This window comes from Falco cherrug, chromosome 2, assembly GCF_023634085.1.
Source record: "Falco cherrug isolate bFalChe1 chromosome 2, bFalChe1.pri, whole genome shotgun sequence".
NCBI classification, from domain to species: domain Eukaryota; kingdom Metazoa; phylum Chordata; class Aves; order Falconiformes; family Falconidae; genus Falco; species Falco cherrug.
The window spans coordinates 102,887,172-102,904,769 of record NC_073698.1 but is presented as its reverse complement, the minus strand read 5'-3'; the positions used below and the strand labels follow the sequence as shown (position 1 = coordinate 102,904,769).

General features: G+C 40.1%; 1 protein-coding gene across 2 annotated transcripts in view; it reads right to left on the bottom strand.

Moving 5' to 3' along the window:
• Positions 1 to 17,598, bottom strand: part of APP (amyloid beta precursor protein) — a 229,420-nt gene that overhangs the window by 144,881 nt on the left and 66,941 nt on the right. For both annotated transcript variants that reach the window (XM_055701097.1, XM_055701098.1), the window contains exon 3: positions 4,496 to 4,625. In XM_055701097.1, the coding sequence (XP_055557072.1) occupies positions 4,496 to 4,625 (130 nt within the window). The remainder of the gene's footprint in view (positions 1 to 4,495; positions 4,626 to 17,598) is intronic.

Genomic DNA, 17,598 nt, shown 5'->3' with positions numbered 1-17,598 from the left:
TCCATGCTGCAGGTGTGGGGATGCCAGCACACACACACGCCATGCAACACCAAGGAAGCAATTCAGACCACTGTTCCACCAGCACATCTCATGGCTCATCATCCTTGCCTGAGCACTGACACACATATGTGGCTCTTTGTCAAGCAGTACATACCTCACTCAAATATCGTAATTTAACCCTTTGATCTCTGTATTACTAAAAAAACCCCAAAACCAACCACCCTCAAATCCAAGATTTTTTTTTTTCCCCGCCTTGAAGACGGCAGTCTGGCACCATCATTCAAGAGACCTAAATACCCATCTAGAGTCCTATTTCTATCATAACATGGCTAACAGAGCATCTGGCCATAAGAAGTACACACTGGAAGATACAGTTTTCTAGAGGAAGGAAGATAAGGATAGTTTTATGGCAAATGCCATCAGTGCGTTCAGAAAGGTAACTGAAGTTTACTCAACAATTTTCTTTTCGCAAGAATTTTCCCCTCTTCAATGAACTCAAACTGTACAGTAATCCCCTGCGTCCCTGGAAGCATGTAACAAATAAATCAGTAAATCAGACTTATTGCACAAGAACATCTCAAAGCTTGCAGTTTTAAGAACACTGCAAAGCCCTGCACACAAACACAAAAGTAGATTTTTAAAATAAACCAAACCAGTAATACTGTTGTTCTTTGGGTTCAATTAGAACATTTTTAGGGGCATATTTATGTGGTCACTGCAAAGACACATGGCAGACTCAAATAAGGGGTTTTCATTTTGCCTTATTTAAATTACTGCTTTTATGTTTTAGTTGCATCCACTTAAAATACAAAGCTGTGTAATCTAATAAATCCGATCAACAATTCGAAAGTATACTGCTACAAATAGCTGCAGTAACTACCATCATGCACAAGTCTCAAAGAGAAAAAACTCATGGAGCAGCCAAGCGCTGCAGTGATACGCTCTCTACATGTCTCAGAGTGCCTCAGCTGAAGACTGCGACGCAAATGGACTGTGAAGATGATCTGGCCTGAAAGCGGACACATTTCTGTCACTCACTGTTTCTCACCTCTGTGGAAAATAAATGTCAAGATGGAAGAAACTGTAAGCTGATTCAAGATACTGAAAATGATTTTCACAGCAAAGCGGAATTTGTAAGATTCAACCCTGCAATGAGCTGCCCACTACCAAAGTTTCTTTTGGCACCTTAATCCTTACCAGAGTCAACGGATTTAATGTTGATCTATATCAAGGGCCTATACTTAACAAAAATTACTAAGAAATGAGCAGTGCCAGTATCCAGTTCCTGAAATTGCCCACTAGCAGCTACCACACCAAAGGTAGCTGGGGCACATGCAGAACTGACAGGCAAAATCCCAAGTTTACAAAAAATTATCTTTTAACATTGAAGAAGTATTAGCAGGAGAGAAAGAAAAAACAGCTCTCAGGACTCCTTAACTCTGTAAAAAACAAGATTTAGGAAAAAAGTTCCAAGACAGACATAGCACTGCTTATGGTGATAATTAATGAAATCAGTATCCTCATACTGAGCTGTTTGTGCAGGCTACAAGATTAGTTAAAACACACATACAAAAAAAAAAGAAAGGGGGGGGGGGGGGGGGGCAAAACAAACAACCCAAAACCAAAGCACCCAACAAAAATAACAATATTGCATAAAATTATTAAAAAATATAATCTTTCAAAGCTAAGAGACATTGACAGACTGAATTCAATCAACTCCCTGCCTCCAGCCTACCCCTTTGATGTACAAGGCAGCAAGAATATTCAAGGTATCTGACCACAACTTTTCGAAAACACAAAAATCAAAGTACTAAATTAAGAGTAACTGTCCAACAGGAAAAATAAATGAACAGTCTTCATTAAAAACCCCAAACAACACTTTTTTCCCCCCCTTCAAGACCTCTGCTCTTTCCAGAGGATCTGTTAATTTCATGACCAGCTTCACCACTATGAAGGCAGCAAGCCAACAGGAGAGGACAACATGAGCTGCTAGCAACAGAAGAACACCTGCTGCTGCACACTAAGCAAGCCCAGCTTCCCACAATGGGCTGTACCCCTAACCTCACATGTGGGAACATGACCCACTCCCCTCCAGCCTTCTCCTCTAACGCTTCTTTACCACATGCAAGAAAGTCTTACTTTAACCATACACAACAAACAGAGGGCTGGTTGATGGAGAAGAGACAGATACTGGCCACGGTCACTGTTTTTCCTCTGGTGGCCACTCTTCTCCCAGTAAACTCTTGGGAAGATCAGTATCTAAGGCTTTTGTTTCTGTTAGTTTTATTCTAGTAAGGGTCAAAAGATGAATGGCAGCATAGAAGGATGTCAAACACACACAAGGCAGACACAACTGCGTAAACTCAATTACAAGGAAATAGTGTATGAGGGGATTTTAAAACAGAAAATAGGAGCTAAGGGGCAAGGCATTAATGGGCATGAGGTGCTTAAATGTCTAAAATTTTTGCCTGCAGCAAGCAAAGCCTACTTTGCTACCGAAAGATAGCAGACCTTAACCTCCCAATAATTTTTCATTCAAAACTAACTCCGGAAAGACACCTTAGAAGTCCAAGTTCAGTTCCTCACTCCTGCCGGGAACTGAATATAGTCCTGTTCACAAATTTATGAACTTCCTTCTAAATTATTAGACTTACTCCTTTTATCAGAAGACTGTTGGAGCTCCTTATTCTTGCAGAAACCTCCTTATAATTTCCAGATTAAATTTATTCATGGCCAATTTATATTCATTTGCTCTTGTGATGACATTGGCTTTTATCTTAAATTAGGTTGTAAGTTCTCCAGGGCACTGACCGAATCTGCATAAGCACAGAGAATCCGGAGCATAATAGTTCCATGATCATAATTCAGAGCTTTGCTTATGATGACAATACAATAAATAATTAGTTTTTATAGTTCCACTAGTCTGACCTTCTTCAACCACATCTCTAATCAGTTCAAGTGCACTCGCACAGAATCTGATCAAATCTATCACGATGACGCTAGATGAGATTGCAGTTCTGCCTCACCTCTAACAAGTTGCTTATCTGGCTCTACTAGTACAATGATACTACAAGTTGATGTTTTTATCTTCTCTATGGAAAACTAAAGAAAACACAGCGGCAAATGGGGAGAAGAGTGCATTCCTTTTATAGCCTTAGAACTTTTGGAGGAAGTGACCAGCTCCAGTCATGCAGAAGTCTGGAAAACACACAAAAACCAGCAGGTTCCTTCCTGCAGTCAGGATTTGTATTACTAGAGGCAGGTCCATCTCTCTACAGAAAGTCTTGAATTTGGGTTCTCCTTTAACATTTTTGGCTCAGAACAAACTAGTCATTCTTACCTATGGTAGCACTGACGGATACATTGCAGGTCTGGAAATACCTATTTCATATCTGTACAAACATACATCAGATCTAGAAACCTCACTGAACAATAAAATTTCCCTGATACTCCTCAGCACAGATTTTGCTTATCTGCTGTTTTGGCATCTTTGACCATAGTGGTAGCATACTTGTTACTCTGCAGTCCTATTTTTGTTAAGCTGGCACACTCACTGCCTGGACATCAGGTAGAGCGTGCCATGTATTTTACCTATTCCACTGAACAGAAATTCTAGAAAGACTGTATTTTCTGGATTTATTTCATTACTTATTTCATGGAATAATTGGCTTGAGTTGCTTTCCACACATTTTAGCTGCCCTAGCTTAGTATAAAAGCAAGTTCAAACTCAGAACTCCAGCATTTGAACATGAAACTAGGCAGCTGATTTACCACAATTCAAATGGCAATAGTAAAGTAACATATTTAAATAGCTCTTGAAATAATCTCAAGAAAATGTTGTGCCTAGAACGTTAACGAAAAGGACAAATTAATACAATTCAGTTTTCTGAATGCTGACAGAAGTAAAGCTTAACAAAAAAAATAATTAAGGACTGAACCTCCCTTTTAAATTGGTGAATCGATTCAAAGCACCCAAGGACACAGGAAAGAATAGCAAGCAACTGCAACAAAAATAGTTGCAGAAAGAAACAACAGAATTTATAAAGTAGCTTTTGCTTGCTTTTAATAAAAACCAATTCTCTTGTCTTTCACAGTAAGAGACCAAGTGCTAGATATTACAAAAACAATGGGGGTAAAAAAAGAAGTATTTCTTGAGGGATGAGTAACTTATGAACAAAAAACCTTGTAAACTGGGCGCACATGTGCATGTCTATATGGAAGGAAAAAGAAAGAAGATGACAGATAATGACAAAAATGGGGGGAGTAAGCAGAAGTCTGGTTTTCAGTCATTCATGAAAATAGTATTGGGAAGAGCAGGAGTATTTTCTCTGTAGATAATACAGTTCCAAAGGACAGAGCAATTAGACAAAACCCGCCTCAGAGAAGATGATAATACAGAGGTTTAAAAGTAATTTATGTAAATTCTCTATCTTTTTCATCAAGAGACTAAAAAAAATCAAAGAGCAGGAAAAACCACACTGAAACTGTCACTTACCCAAACATCTGTAGGGAACCACAATGTGTGGGTGACCATTGCACTGCTTCCATCCCCTTTTGCACCAATTCTGGATTGTAACTGGCTGGTTGGCTTCGACAACATTGGTGATTTGTAATTCAGGGTAGACCTAGAGTTAAAAATATTAAAAAAAACCCGTCATCACAAGTATGCACTCTGGGTCATGCAGTACTGTTACACATGTTTGTAACAGGGGTATCACAATAAAATACTCAAAACAAAAAAACACTCATTCTCCTATCTTCTCCCTCTTCTGAAGTGTAATGTATTAACTCTGTGGCATGAGTACATGCACTTACCTGGAAAGGTGGTGTGTTTGTTCATCATTAAAAACATGTGGCTGCCAGCTCACTGGCTGTAAAAATACAACTTGGCCAGTAATACTTGCTTAAGCTAAAGATCAGCTAAACAGGTGTTTCACTGTTGACCAAAATACCTGCTCCTCCATGTTTAGGCTACTGCTTTCTTGCAAAAATCCATATATGGGATGTAATCTCCATACCTCTAAAATTAATACCATGGCTTTACGTTTATCTCAATCACTTTTAACAAACACCATTAATTCTTTCCCACTGCAGTGTGCATAGTGTTAATGGTCTGTTAAATCAGTTATTCATATTTAGGTTTACATCACCAGTATTTCCAACTTCCCTAAACTGCCGAGATCAAAATCCTATCCGTTCTTAATACTGCAATACACTTCCACACCCACAACCACACCACCAGCAACCTGGATGACTAATTTATTGGCAGGCCAAAACTTTGATCAAGCCACATACTTGGCTTTTTATCTCCCTCCCCACCCTTTTTTTTAATTTTACTATCAATAATAGCTCATCTGGCCTCTTTTGTCAAGGACAGGTCTTAACCACTGACCTCTTCTGCAGACCCACCACCCTAGTCACCTTCTGCACGTGCATTTCAGTTCACTGGGAGCCCACTGCTTTGCACGACGCTGCGGTTCATGCTGCATAAGGATTTCAGAGTATGCAAACTGCATTCCCTATGGATAAAACTTAATAGGAATATGTGCTCCTGGAGCACACCTAACAACTGGTTAGTCCATGCCACCAGGCTAGAGCTAACCAAAGCACAGCCTGTGAAGCACACCCAGTGTGGATGCTGAGCCCCTGCTGCTTCACTTCGCACTCGCAACCCTCACTGCACCACAGTAGCTGCTAACACAGCCTATGGATCTTGCTTTTGGTTTTTTGAATTGGCAATCTATGAGCCTTAACATCAGACTCACAAGGTACTAGTTTTCCTTAGCCTTTCTTCATGCAATCCTTAACAATTTCCAAGTAGGTCAGATCTGAGGATATATGTGGACTGAAAACTAGTCTACTCACACCTACCAGTGGAAAAGAAAATCAGAAATGGGAACAAGCCTGAGGAAAAAAAAGTAATTGGAGATGGTCCAAAAAACACCCTACGGAAAAGGAACATAATCCCAACTAAAGAGATCTGGGTTGAGACCGGGTGAATTTTGGCAGTCCAAAACTTATGTTTGGAAAAACACTTTAAGAACCTCGACAGCCCTGCCCCGAGGAAAAAGGATTTGTCTCAATCGCGCATCTCCCCCAAGCTCACAACATCCCAGTGGGCCAGGACATCCTGGCACTCCCCTGACCGAAGGTTTAAAATCTAACTATGGCAAAAATTAAACAAGCAGGCTATTTAACTGCAGCTTGAGTACAAATTTAAACTTCAGAAGACACCAACAACCAACAGCACAGCCTTTTCAGATTTGAGATCAGTAGTCTCTGAATGAATGTAGCCTGGGCCACAGGCGTGGTAAAACCAGAAAATAATCAAAGCATTATTGGAAACACTTGAGAAGAATTTCTTACCTTTCATTGAAAGACAGGAAGGGGCCAGTATAATTGTAAAATTGAACTATATTAACAGGTTAATGCACAAAACAAGGCCAGGTACAATAACAATGCCACGGAAATGACTACAGACAGAAACGCTACTTAACAATGTATTTTATGCTAAAGAGCCTGAACATCAACCTTGTCTTGTATTAAAAAACAGCATTTTTAAAATCAGATACCTCATGCTTTACATAAGCACTTCACAGAAGCCATCTGATATGTTTTTGCCAGCTTTGACAGCACCCTCAGCTCACTACAATGGATGGTTAAAGTGTGCGCAGAGGGCTTCAGATGCCACCGTCTGCATTAACCCAGCACACGATAAACAGTTCACTCCAAGAAAGTCCACAGAGTAGAAAACAAAACTCAAAGAGTGAGTTTCCTGCACTCAGAAGACTGTAGCTTTGCTTTGCTCTTTTTGTCAGGAGATGACCAGGGCTGATGGTCATCATCTGTATTACAAATACACCATCATTTTCACACTTCTCACAGAAACCAGCTCCAGAGGAATTTGCTGCTCCCCCTGCTCCAAAACCTGAACTCTAAACTAAAACAGCAAGGCTGCAAATTCAAGAAAAGCTCCCCTTTCCTCTTCAATCTCTATCTTTTTCCCCTTGGGTCTCCTCCATTCCACCAAACAGGTCTGCACATGCTCATACTTTTGACTTGTCACAGCACTGCCAAAATGGATTAGGAGGTCACCGTGGCAGGAAATTTCACACCTCAACTGCAGTGTAAATACTACACCACAGGGCACCACAGCACCCTCAAGAGCTAACAAGCAAGATGAAAGAGAAAGATTTTATTTTAACACTGCCTTCAGCACCGTCATGCTGCACTCTTCCAAGTTCATACATCCACAGACATCACATCTGAATAATTACAGCCCATGGTTACGTAATGCTGGATGCCATCACAAACCATGCACTTGATATATCACAGTGTCACCAACAGATTCTCATTGGGGACATTTTAACATTCCTCAGGGTTAAACGTCACTTGTCACATACAGAGGAAGTAAATGCCTTAAATGAAGACAACTAAAAAAAACTTCACAATGGCTGGGGCAGGAATGTTAAAAAAGGAAATTAAGGAAAAAAAAACCCTGAAAGCAATTTATGCATCCACAGAAACATGTACCTAGCTTTACAGTGATAGAAAATAGGATTCTGATCTTTGAGAACAAAGACACATTTAGTTGTTTTCCCGAGGTGAATTTCTAATGCGTGAGAGTGCATTATTACGGTAGAACCTTAATGAATCCATAAGTTAGAAAAAAAAATAAAAAAATTACTTTTTTCCTCTCTATTTCCCAAACCCACCATTTTAACTTCTGGTTAGTACAGTGGACCAAATTCTAAGTAGTTAACAGTATTTGTCAAAAGCACACAAGGACGAAGAAATACAAAGAAGCCTCTTCTCCTGTTTCTATGTCAATTGCTAAACTCTTAATTTCCTTTGACAGCTCACACAAAGCTCTGTCCACCCGTCACAAGAGAAACAGGCTTTGAATTTCATTATCAATAGGTTAATGCCAGCAACGTGTATGCACTGAGGAAAGTTCCCCTCACTAGACTTACATAAGGTATTTGCTCTGAATTGAAGTGGAACCTACTTAGTGGCACAGAAAACTGAGCCTCGTTATTTATTTATAGTGTCCCTAATGAGCCACTGCTCCTTCTAGGGAGTCAGAGCCAGCAGCTCTAGAAAGTTACAGAAGATCCAAGCTTTCAACTTTATTGTACTTGGCTGCAAAGCAATTCCTTTACTGTATTTTAAAAGAAATGGGGGAAGAAATGGAAGTCAGTGTAATCTAAAAATTTTAACTGGCAATCAAAAGTTACAGTTAGATCTTCATTTACTTCCATTTTCATTACTAAGTTTCCCTATATACTGACTTCAGAAGCAAAAATATAAAAAACCTCTACATCCAGGCTACTCAGAGTTTCATGTAATCATGCTTACATTCATGTTTACCACTACCAAGTCTGATAACATGTCGATTTAGGACTAAAATGCAGACGTGCTTAATAAAAGAAAGCATGTTTTGATCCATCTGCATACGAAGGTGTAGATGATACAGTGGTGACAGCGTTACAACAAGTTAGTCGGGTACGTGATACCTAACAGGAGATTAGGGATTTCTTTTTGAAACAAACCTGGGAAAAACAAAAAGATATATATGGCAGAGGCAAACGTTAAAGCAAAGCAGCAGCTGGGCCATCACCCACAGGCACCCCTCCCGCCCGCAGAAGGCAGGTCAGCCCAGAGGCCTCTCCACACAGCCAGTGCCGGCGGCTGTGTCCCCAGGCCTCTCCTGTGGGACAGGGGACTTCGGAAGGGCCAGCTGGGACAGCCAACCACAGGCACTGGCCAAGGCGAGTTCCCCGCGGCACAAGGGAGGCACGGCCCTCCCTGGAACGCCGGGGCCAGAGGTTCAGGAGGACTTGGGTAAGTTGGAAGGAGTCCAAAGGAGAGTCAAAGGGCAATGCCGAGATCACCTGTCCTGCGCAGGGGAAGCGCCCGACTCCAGGAATAGCCCATTTAGTACAGCCAAGCCTGGCTGCAGCTTACAACCACCTTCAGAAATTTAAAATTGATGAAGATCTTAATTTATCACCCAAAAAGCGAATGAGTGAGTTACCAAGCGTTGAGACTGAACAACAGTGACCCCAAAGCTGCTTCTCTAAGTAGCCTACCCACTATCAGAAGTGTCTCTTAAAACAGAAAACGCCTACCTAACACAGATACTCCTAGTCAGCCACCACAATGATACCTGGGAACATATCCTATGAATGACCTTAGCCACCTCTGATGATCACCCCGATCCATACAGAATCACAGATGGGCTGAGGTTGGAAGGGAGCTCCTGTTGCCCAGGATTGGGTCCAGAGCAGCTTCTGAATATCTCAGGGATGGAGACCTCTGGGTTACCTCTGCGAGCACTCAAATACCAACACTACATGCAACTGAAATACTCAAGAGAGATACTTTTTTTAAAAATCAATTCCTGATATATGATTATATAAATAGGTTTCTCCACCCAGTCATACATGCTCAGCAGAAGCAACCAAACTCTCTATCCTGGTGCTATCTTGAAGTAATATTTGAGCATAAACATATGAGAGTCGTCTCCAATACTAAAATATATTTAGATTCAAAAGTATAGTATTTCACCTCTTGATATTATTATGCTCCTCATCTTGTAAACTCTGACCATTCAGATTATTGCTTCTTTTAGCATATTTCCAAATAAAATTTTGAAAGCTTTATGTTAGATGACAATTAGGAGGTTAGTTGAGCTATTTCAATTTACTTCTGCATTTTTAATTACACAAGTAAAATAACAATAAAAATAGAAATAAGTATATGTAAATCTTAAGTACTGTCATAATGCATGCAGTACAGATTTAGTCTTACTTCTGCTTGAACTTAAAAGATCTTTTCCCGTGTATTCCAGAAGCAGAATCATCAAGAAAACAAGATTCAGTTTCAGAGTAACAAATGGTCTGAATTACTAATGGAGTATGATCCATCCACTGAAACCGTTACACGGACACACGCATGCATGCACTTGCACATACACACATGTACACACACCCCTTCTAAAATACAAGGTGGTGTTACACTTTAACATGAATTAATAAAAAAAAAGAGGAAAGAAAGGAAACAGTATCTTAGATCAAAGAATGTAAAGCATAATCAGGAACTGGTGCCATCTTCATCAACAAGTTGGAATGGCAGAGAACTTGGGCAAGAAGCAAAAAAACCCATTTCTTTAAGTGCAAAATTGACATATAATGAAATTGCCATTTTTTATTTAAACACCTTAGCATTTTTCTCCAAAGTGCATCCCACATCAGTTTGAATACTGACTGTTCCAAACCAGAGATTTGTATTAGTTTAACTGCCACTGAACACTGTAGTAGTCTGAAGTACACATACTGTCTTATTATCGTTTCCCTCTATTCTTTGTCCTTAATTCTTCATTTTTTTGCTGTACCTACTCATGATATCTTGGCTTAAATTAGATCACACATTTGTTTTTTATGTCTTCCTTTTACCCTAAGGTTCAGCACCTGGCATGGCAAGACTTTGAAGCCAGCGTGAATTAAGTGTAATGCTCAACTCCACTTCCACAGTGAGAAAAGGCTGCTCAGTCTCCCCAAGAGCACACTGTCCAGTCTCTCTGCAATGTGCCACTGAAGAACTGGTGCTAATGCACCCCAGATCTGACAGGTATTTATGAGCTGGCATTCTGCTTGAAATCTGTCTCAGGTAGTCAGCGACAGCACCTGTATCACAAAATAAATGCAAGACTGACCATAGAAACACTAGAAAGGAATCTTCATACAGATAAATGAAAAACAAATTACTGCTATAAATAGAATAAAAATTAGGATGGTTTTAGTACTTCCATCTTTAGCAACTTGAATCATTTGAATGCTTTGATTTACTTACAAAAAGGGGAAGATAACTCAAACTAGGATACAGCTTGATTACATCTAGACAGTCTCTGCCCGCTCTCCTCCTCCACCTTCCCCCAAAAAAGGAAAAGAACCACCAAAGAAGTTGGTCTGTGGATATTTCCTTCCAATTGGACCATTCAACTTTGTACCTCAAATATTCTATACTTACAATATCAACGCTACTCTAACACTGAGAACAGTTTACTGAAATTATCAGACAATTTTCTTTTTAAAATTGTAAATCAAAGTCACAGGCGTATCATAGGTAACCATTTACCTCTGCGTTTGAAATGGACAAAGAAATGTTTTTATTATCTCAGTGAAGTAGTCTGCAACAGTTATCGCAAGCACAAAAGAATATACACATTTAATAAACAATGTTTAGGAAGACTGTGGTCTTACAACTGCTTGTGGAAAACATCCTTTGACAGCAAGTGTATCTGAAGGATGGCTAAATACTGCTTCAACTATGAAAAAAAGCCTTCACTTCCACATTAACAAAGTATACTTGAATCAAAACTATTTCTATTCCTTTCTATGTATCTTTAAATAAATAAAATCCTTTTGAGATTTTCTTAACAGAGTGCAGAAAGCAACCTACATGTTACGAACACGGAAAGAAACTAATGATCAGCTGCTTAGCAGTATTTTGCAGATGTTACTGATGAGGGGTAACAAACAGACACATTGCACTTATTTTCAAGCATTTGGCATGTCCACACAGAAGTATACAATAATTATTTCTGTGTATCCATGCACAGTATCTCTGCAGGCTTTCCAATCTATGACTTTGGAAGCAGCAACGTTGCAGACTCTCAGCTGTCCCAGATCAGCTGTACCAGTGGCATCACATGAGCAGCAATGACACAAGCATAACTTGTGCTTTTCAAATTCAAAAATTTGATAGCTAGTGAGGCTGGAGCCTTTGAAAACTTCAAAAGCCCTGAATTAAATGCACTGTTCTAAGCCTTGCAGTCTGTATCTGGAAAATAGCTATATGCAGATTCAAGTTTTCACTCATGTCTCATGTCAAAATATTCTAGTTTATTACTGGGTTTTTACAACTACTTTTCTACATCACTACAGAGGGTCTCAGTGTAAGGCAATTTTGAACCTTCATTGATTAAGGTTTAAACTCAGAATTAGGACTCAAGAAATAGGAATTTTTAGAGACTTGGGTTTTGTTGAGGTTGGGTGTATGTGTGTGTTTGGTTTTTTGGGGGTTTAGGTAGGGGTTTTGGGGTGGGTTTTTTTTCTCCTCTACTGCTGCAAAGTCATGTAACTTAAAGACCAAAAATTATGTCAAACTAAAAACCCTCATGAAAAGAACAAGAGCCTCACAAACTCTCGTGGAAAGACACTCCCTTGAACACTCTTATTCACAAATAAGGGGAAAAAAAATAAACACACTTAACACACACAACTATGGATGCTTATTACTATTATGTTCCCACCCACTTCAACCAGCTATCCTATTATTTTTGCCTGTTTCTTCAGTAAACGCTGGCCCAAGTTATGATTTTTTGACCCTTGCTTTCTGTGCACCTGCTCTAGCTATAGCCTTGATTAGATCTGCAGACTAACCAGGTGAAACAACACCCACAATAACCACAAAGCACAGTAAACATCTGGTACATCAGCTCTGCAGTCCTCTTGCATGGACACAGAGTTGTCTGAATCGCCAAGCCATGTAGAGAACAGAAGGCATGAGAGCTTTAGAAAGATTTTAATACACCAACACAAAACTATGCTATGTGTAGTCAAGTTGACATCTCTGGAGAGCTCTAGGGGTCCAAGATCTGCAGACAGCAGTATTTCACAAGAGACGAACCATATTGCCATGCTGGCCACCTCCTAGTCTCTTCCACTTTTCCTCGTGCCTGTTTACACAGTCAGTGCTGCCTAACGCCACCCCACAGCTCTCCTCACAGCGGTCTCCTGGCCTCTCCAACGCAGCACGCTCCCAGGGTCAGCAGCAATGCCTTTCCTTCTCTGCCACATCTCTGCTCCTTCAAGCTATGCCCTGTCATGCCCAACCAAGCTCAGCCACTCATCCCTGGCCTTCTCAACCACACAAGCATTTCTAGACACAGTAGCAAAGCTCCAGGGCTAGCTAGCATCCCAACTTTTCCTGTCATTTTCTGTAACCCAAGTAACTCCTTCACTTGTTGACTTCATACATTATTTTGTTTTTATTTTTCTTTCCAAAGTTGATTATGGCCAAGGGAAGGATTTCCAAACAGTAGTTAATGATGTCTCCTGAGCCAAGCTGAGGCACTGAGGCAAAGAGAATTATGAGAGTCAAATCCAGCACCAGCTGCATCAGTTTCCAGCTTCACTGTCATGGGCCAACCCAAGAAAGAGCAAGGCAACCAAGAAGGAACAGCTCTGCTCCTGTACCGCAATTCCCAGCTATCTGCTGCTGCCACTGAATCAGCATAACATTTCAGGTATTTGCACTAATTTCCAGCTGCCAATTGGGAAGAGGGATCCCTTTTAACACCACGGTTTGAAAGAAAACAGAAGTAATCAATTCTTAAAAGCAAAACCACACCCAATTACTTAGAATAAATAAATATTCCCAGGCTGAGTATCTTCCAAAATAGCCAGAGAATTTTTTCTTTTAATTCAGACCCAAGGACAAGTTTCCAAAGACCTATCTTCAGCCACGTCACCTAGGATCCATCCATAACATCCCTCAGTTTTCAAAGGCTGCAGCCTCACTAGCTATCTGAATCAACCGTCAGCCCCATCTAGGAGTTTCACATATTGCTCTTAAAACTGTTTCTTAGGGCCCATCTTGACAAACTATCCTTCTCCCTTCTAACATCTCAACTGCTTCAACATTACACACAGAGCTGCAGTTCAAGAGTTTCCTGCCATGAAACTCCTCCACTATTTCTACCCTTTCACCCCAACTCCTGCCTCTCCAACCTACTCATCCTGGCATCCTGTTAGTTGCCTTTTCTATCTATCTGCCCACCCTGCGATTCTTCAGTCCCATGCTAACAGACAAATGCTCTGGCCCCTTCTCCTAGGCATCTTTCAAACCTCTTCATTTTTTCCTCCAAGCATACAAAGCCAGTATATATTTCAACACTCAACCTAGTTTCCTTCGTTACTGATCTTATCCCACAGAAAAGAAAAAACCCCAAACAGGTATGTGTGAGAGGAGCTGATGAACCTTCTAGGCATTATCCACAGGTGGGGAGAGGAGACAGGGGCAGAGAGGGAGAAGGGATCAAGATGCTGCTGTGGTTTCACTCTTGGTCATAAGAGCATATAGTCACTGCCTTCCTGTGTGAGCAGGGTATACACAAAACCTGGTATGGTATCCCAAGTGTGTTTGCTATTGAGAATGGTAGAAACGTGAGCTGGTTTTATACAGTGGCCAGTTGGGTTGGTTCACCCACACAGAGCTGCATATGTACACAAGCTCTTCTCTTAAAAATCCTGGGATTTCATTGAAGTCTGCCACCTACCTTGTAACTAAAGCATTCGGAAAAAACTGCTAGATGTGAGGTAGCCTACTCAACCCTAATTCATGCACAGGGTTCTCTGTGCATTACACAGGCTTAGTTGAACACTCCCACACTGGCCTTCTCCGAGTGCTATCCTCCGCACACGGGGAAGGCAGAAGCCTATGGAAACGGAAATAAGGCTGAATGGTCAACCACACTGTCCTCACTGCCTTTCAAGTCCTTGACTTTCTAACATAAATAGGTTTGCATGCAGTAAGAAAACCAAACCAAAAATCTTGGCCCTGCCAGGCAAATTCTGTTTACCGTATCAGGTCTCTGAAGTCTCTCTTGTGTAATTATGGAGGATATCCAGCTGCTCATACTGTAAAACCCCACAGTAAACAGGGTCAGTTGGACTTACGGTCTTTACTAAGCTGCTTCCCTATCCAACCTAAGCACTTACTGGTTTCAATGCAACAAGCACTCCCATTTCTCTGTAGGAAAAAATTTTTATTCACAGAGAAGCAGCAAAGTGCTTTGTCATACCACCATAAGCCTGTTCAGTTTTACTCTGAGTACAAACACAGAAGATTAGACTATACCTGTCTGTTACTCAGTGGCATTGCCAGAAACAGTTAAGAGTTTTGGGTGGGTAGTTGTTAGTTTGGGGGGGTATATGTGTGCCTTTTTTGTACGTTTGTGGTTTTTCAATTAAATTCTGCAGGAATAAGGTTAAATATTAAAGCAGTGAGATGGAATAATACCTATTCAAGTTAACAGGGTATTTTTATCTCAGAGTAGCATACCATGTACAAAGGGTAAGGACTGCTGTCCTCCCAAGAGGGAAAAAAAAAAAAAAAAAAGGCAGTCACCAGTAGTTCCAAAAAATAACCTCCTCCTTTAGGTATTATACAAGATTTCATCCACCCCATTCCCTCTGTAGGGGTTGCCTGAAACACTGTGGCACCATATCAAGGAAAGTAGGATAGTGTAAGCAGCTAGAGAGGATGAGTCTGGTTTTCCAAGTTCTCCTGCAGGCTGCTATCCCTCTGACAGCACATATCAGTGGGAGGAAAGTGAGGCACAGTGCTCTCCTGGCAGCAGCTCCTTCCTTGATCACACTGAAATGCCAGTGATGTGTATAAGACAACTAATACACAAGGAGGGTGTTTAAACGAAATAGTCTTGGCTACAGTACCAGCATCCAAGGGATCGCAATAAAGGCTTTGCTACCTGACATGGATCTTCAGGAGCAGTCCTTAGAAGGACTATTCTTTTAAAAAAGCAAACATTAAAAGAAAAAAAAAACCACCCCAAAACCAAACAACAATCTGACTTTTCTTTCTGTTGTATTATCATGAGGAGGACAAAACATCTCAGGCATAGTAAGTTCCAAAAAGGACTGGTGGGGAAGGAACCAAATCTTGTGCCAGCCATTTCTGCCCAAAGATGGGGTACTGTTCTGAAGGCATGAAATTAAGTTGTTTAATAGCTTTGTCAAAATCTCTACATGTGGAAAGTTAAAATTTCCTTTTCCCCAGGTTTTGAAAGAAACTGTCAATATAAAAGGCCTGTAATACACATTTTAAATCGCCAAATTACCTACCTAAACTAGTTAGCCAAACTTCACATAAAGGAACATCCCACATTTCTGTCAAACAGGAACATACGTGACTAGTTACTAAGTTGTTAGTTATGCCTGTTGAGTAGATCACAGTACAAAACATATCTAAGCAGTACCATACAAATCTATGAAAATATACTTGAAAAAAAAATATTGTTCTCTATTAAACTATCACCAAGTTCAACTGCTTACGAAATGACCTACTTTATGTCAAAGTTGTCTTTGGAGCCATGCAAGAACTGTCACAAAGTAACAGGCCTGGGAACTCATTTTTAATAATCTAATTAGTTTATGCATTCTTGAGTTTACTGTGGAACTAGCCAAAGGGTAATTTATTAATCTAAGAGCCTAGATTCAGTTGTATGCATGCCCCAAGAGACAAATGTGGCTGTGATTTCCCTTTTCACAAAATCAACTTCAGGCTCTAGTACCAAGAATATGAAGTGGTAATATAAGGCCATATTCTGAAACAGTGATTGTACTCCATCATCCAGCATACAAGAAAACCATGCATGGTTTAGTTCTGTAGTGAAAAGAATACAGAAAAAGTGTGGGAAATCTGCAAGTTTGAAACAAGACTACCTGATGTCCTAAAACACAACTTAACCTTAAAAAAAAAATAATTAGAAGTTGAACACGAGGAACAAAGCTACAGGGAGCACGTCTGCAGAAAACATTCAAAGCAGTAACAGTACTTGTTTGTGAACAGCTCAGGAATGTGCATTCAGCCTTTTTTATTTCCATGCCTTGGTCCTTTGAAACAGGATTCCTACAGTAATTACCTTTGTAGCTCTAAGATGACACAGCTTTTTTTTTTTCCCCCCCCTCTTCTTTTAAATCAAACAGCAATGTTTTCCAATAATTCCTTTCTTGTGCATCAGATCTACATTATATAGACTATAGCTTTAAAATACAAACACAGGATATTTAGTGTCAGTATAAAATAGGATAAAAGTTTCCTTCCTAAAGAAATCACATCTTTCTTCACATCATCTTCACACATCAAATATTTCTAAATTTGTGTTTTTCTCCAAGTTCTTTCTCACAACATTTAGTCCAGAGCAGTAAGAATTGACTCGCCGGTCTTGCACAGATACAGCTATTCTGCCTGCAAACTGCTCTCTTAGGACAGTAACCTGGAGAGCACATGACTGAAGCTAAATCAGGCATTTCTTCCATTGCTAGTATTAACCGTATCTCAGAAATAATGAAGTTCACCGTTAAAGCTCATCTATTGAAACTGTCATTAAGCATTTTCTGAAGCCCTGTCTACGCGAAGGAGCTACAATTTAGAGCCACTACCAAGACAGAAGTTAATTTAGTCTTTTATGTTTTGCTTGTGCCTGTGTTTCATATAGGGGACTACAAATTAACAGTGCTCCAAAACTTAGACAATAAATTCCAGTACTGCAGTCTGAAAGTTGAATAAGCTGAACAAGTGTACTTCAGCCTAATGAGACCCACACGGGCTTATTCAGGATTTCATTTTAAACTTGCATTATACTTTAATCGGAAATAATTTTCAAATGCATAAAAACCTTCACAATATCAATGTTTGTACAAAGATATGCCCCCTGAATCCCTTAAAAAAAAATCACTGAGAAAGAAACTCTTGGAAACTTTTTAGAAATTTGGACACTACACTTTAGCA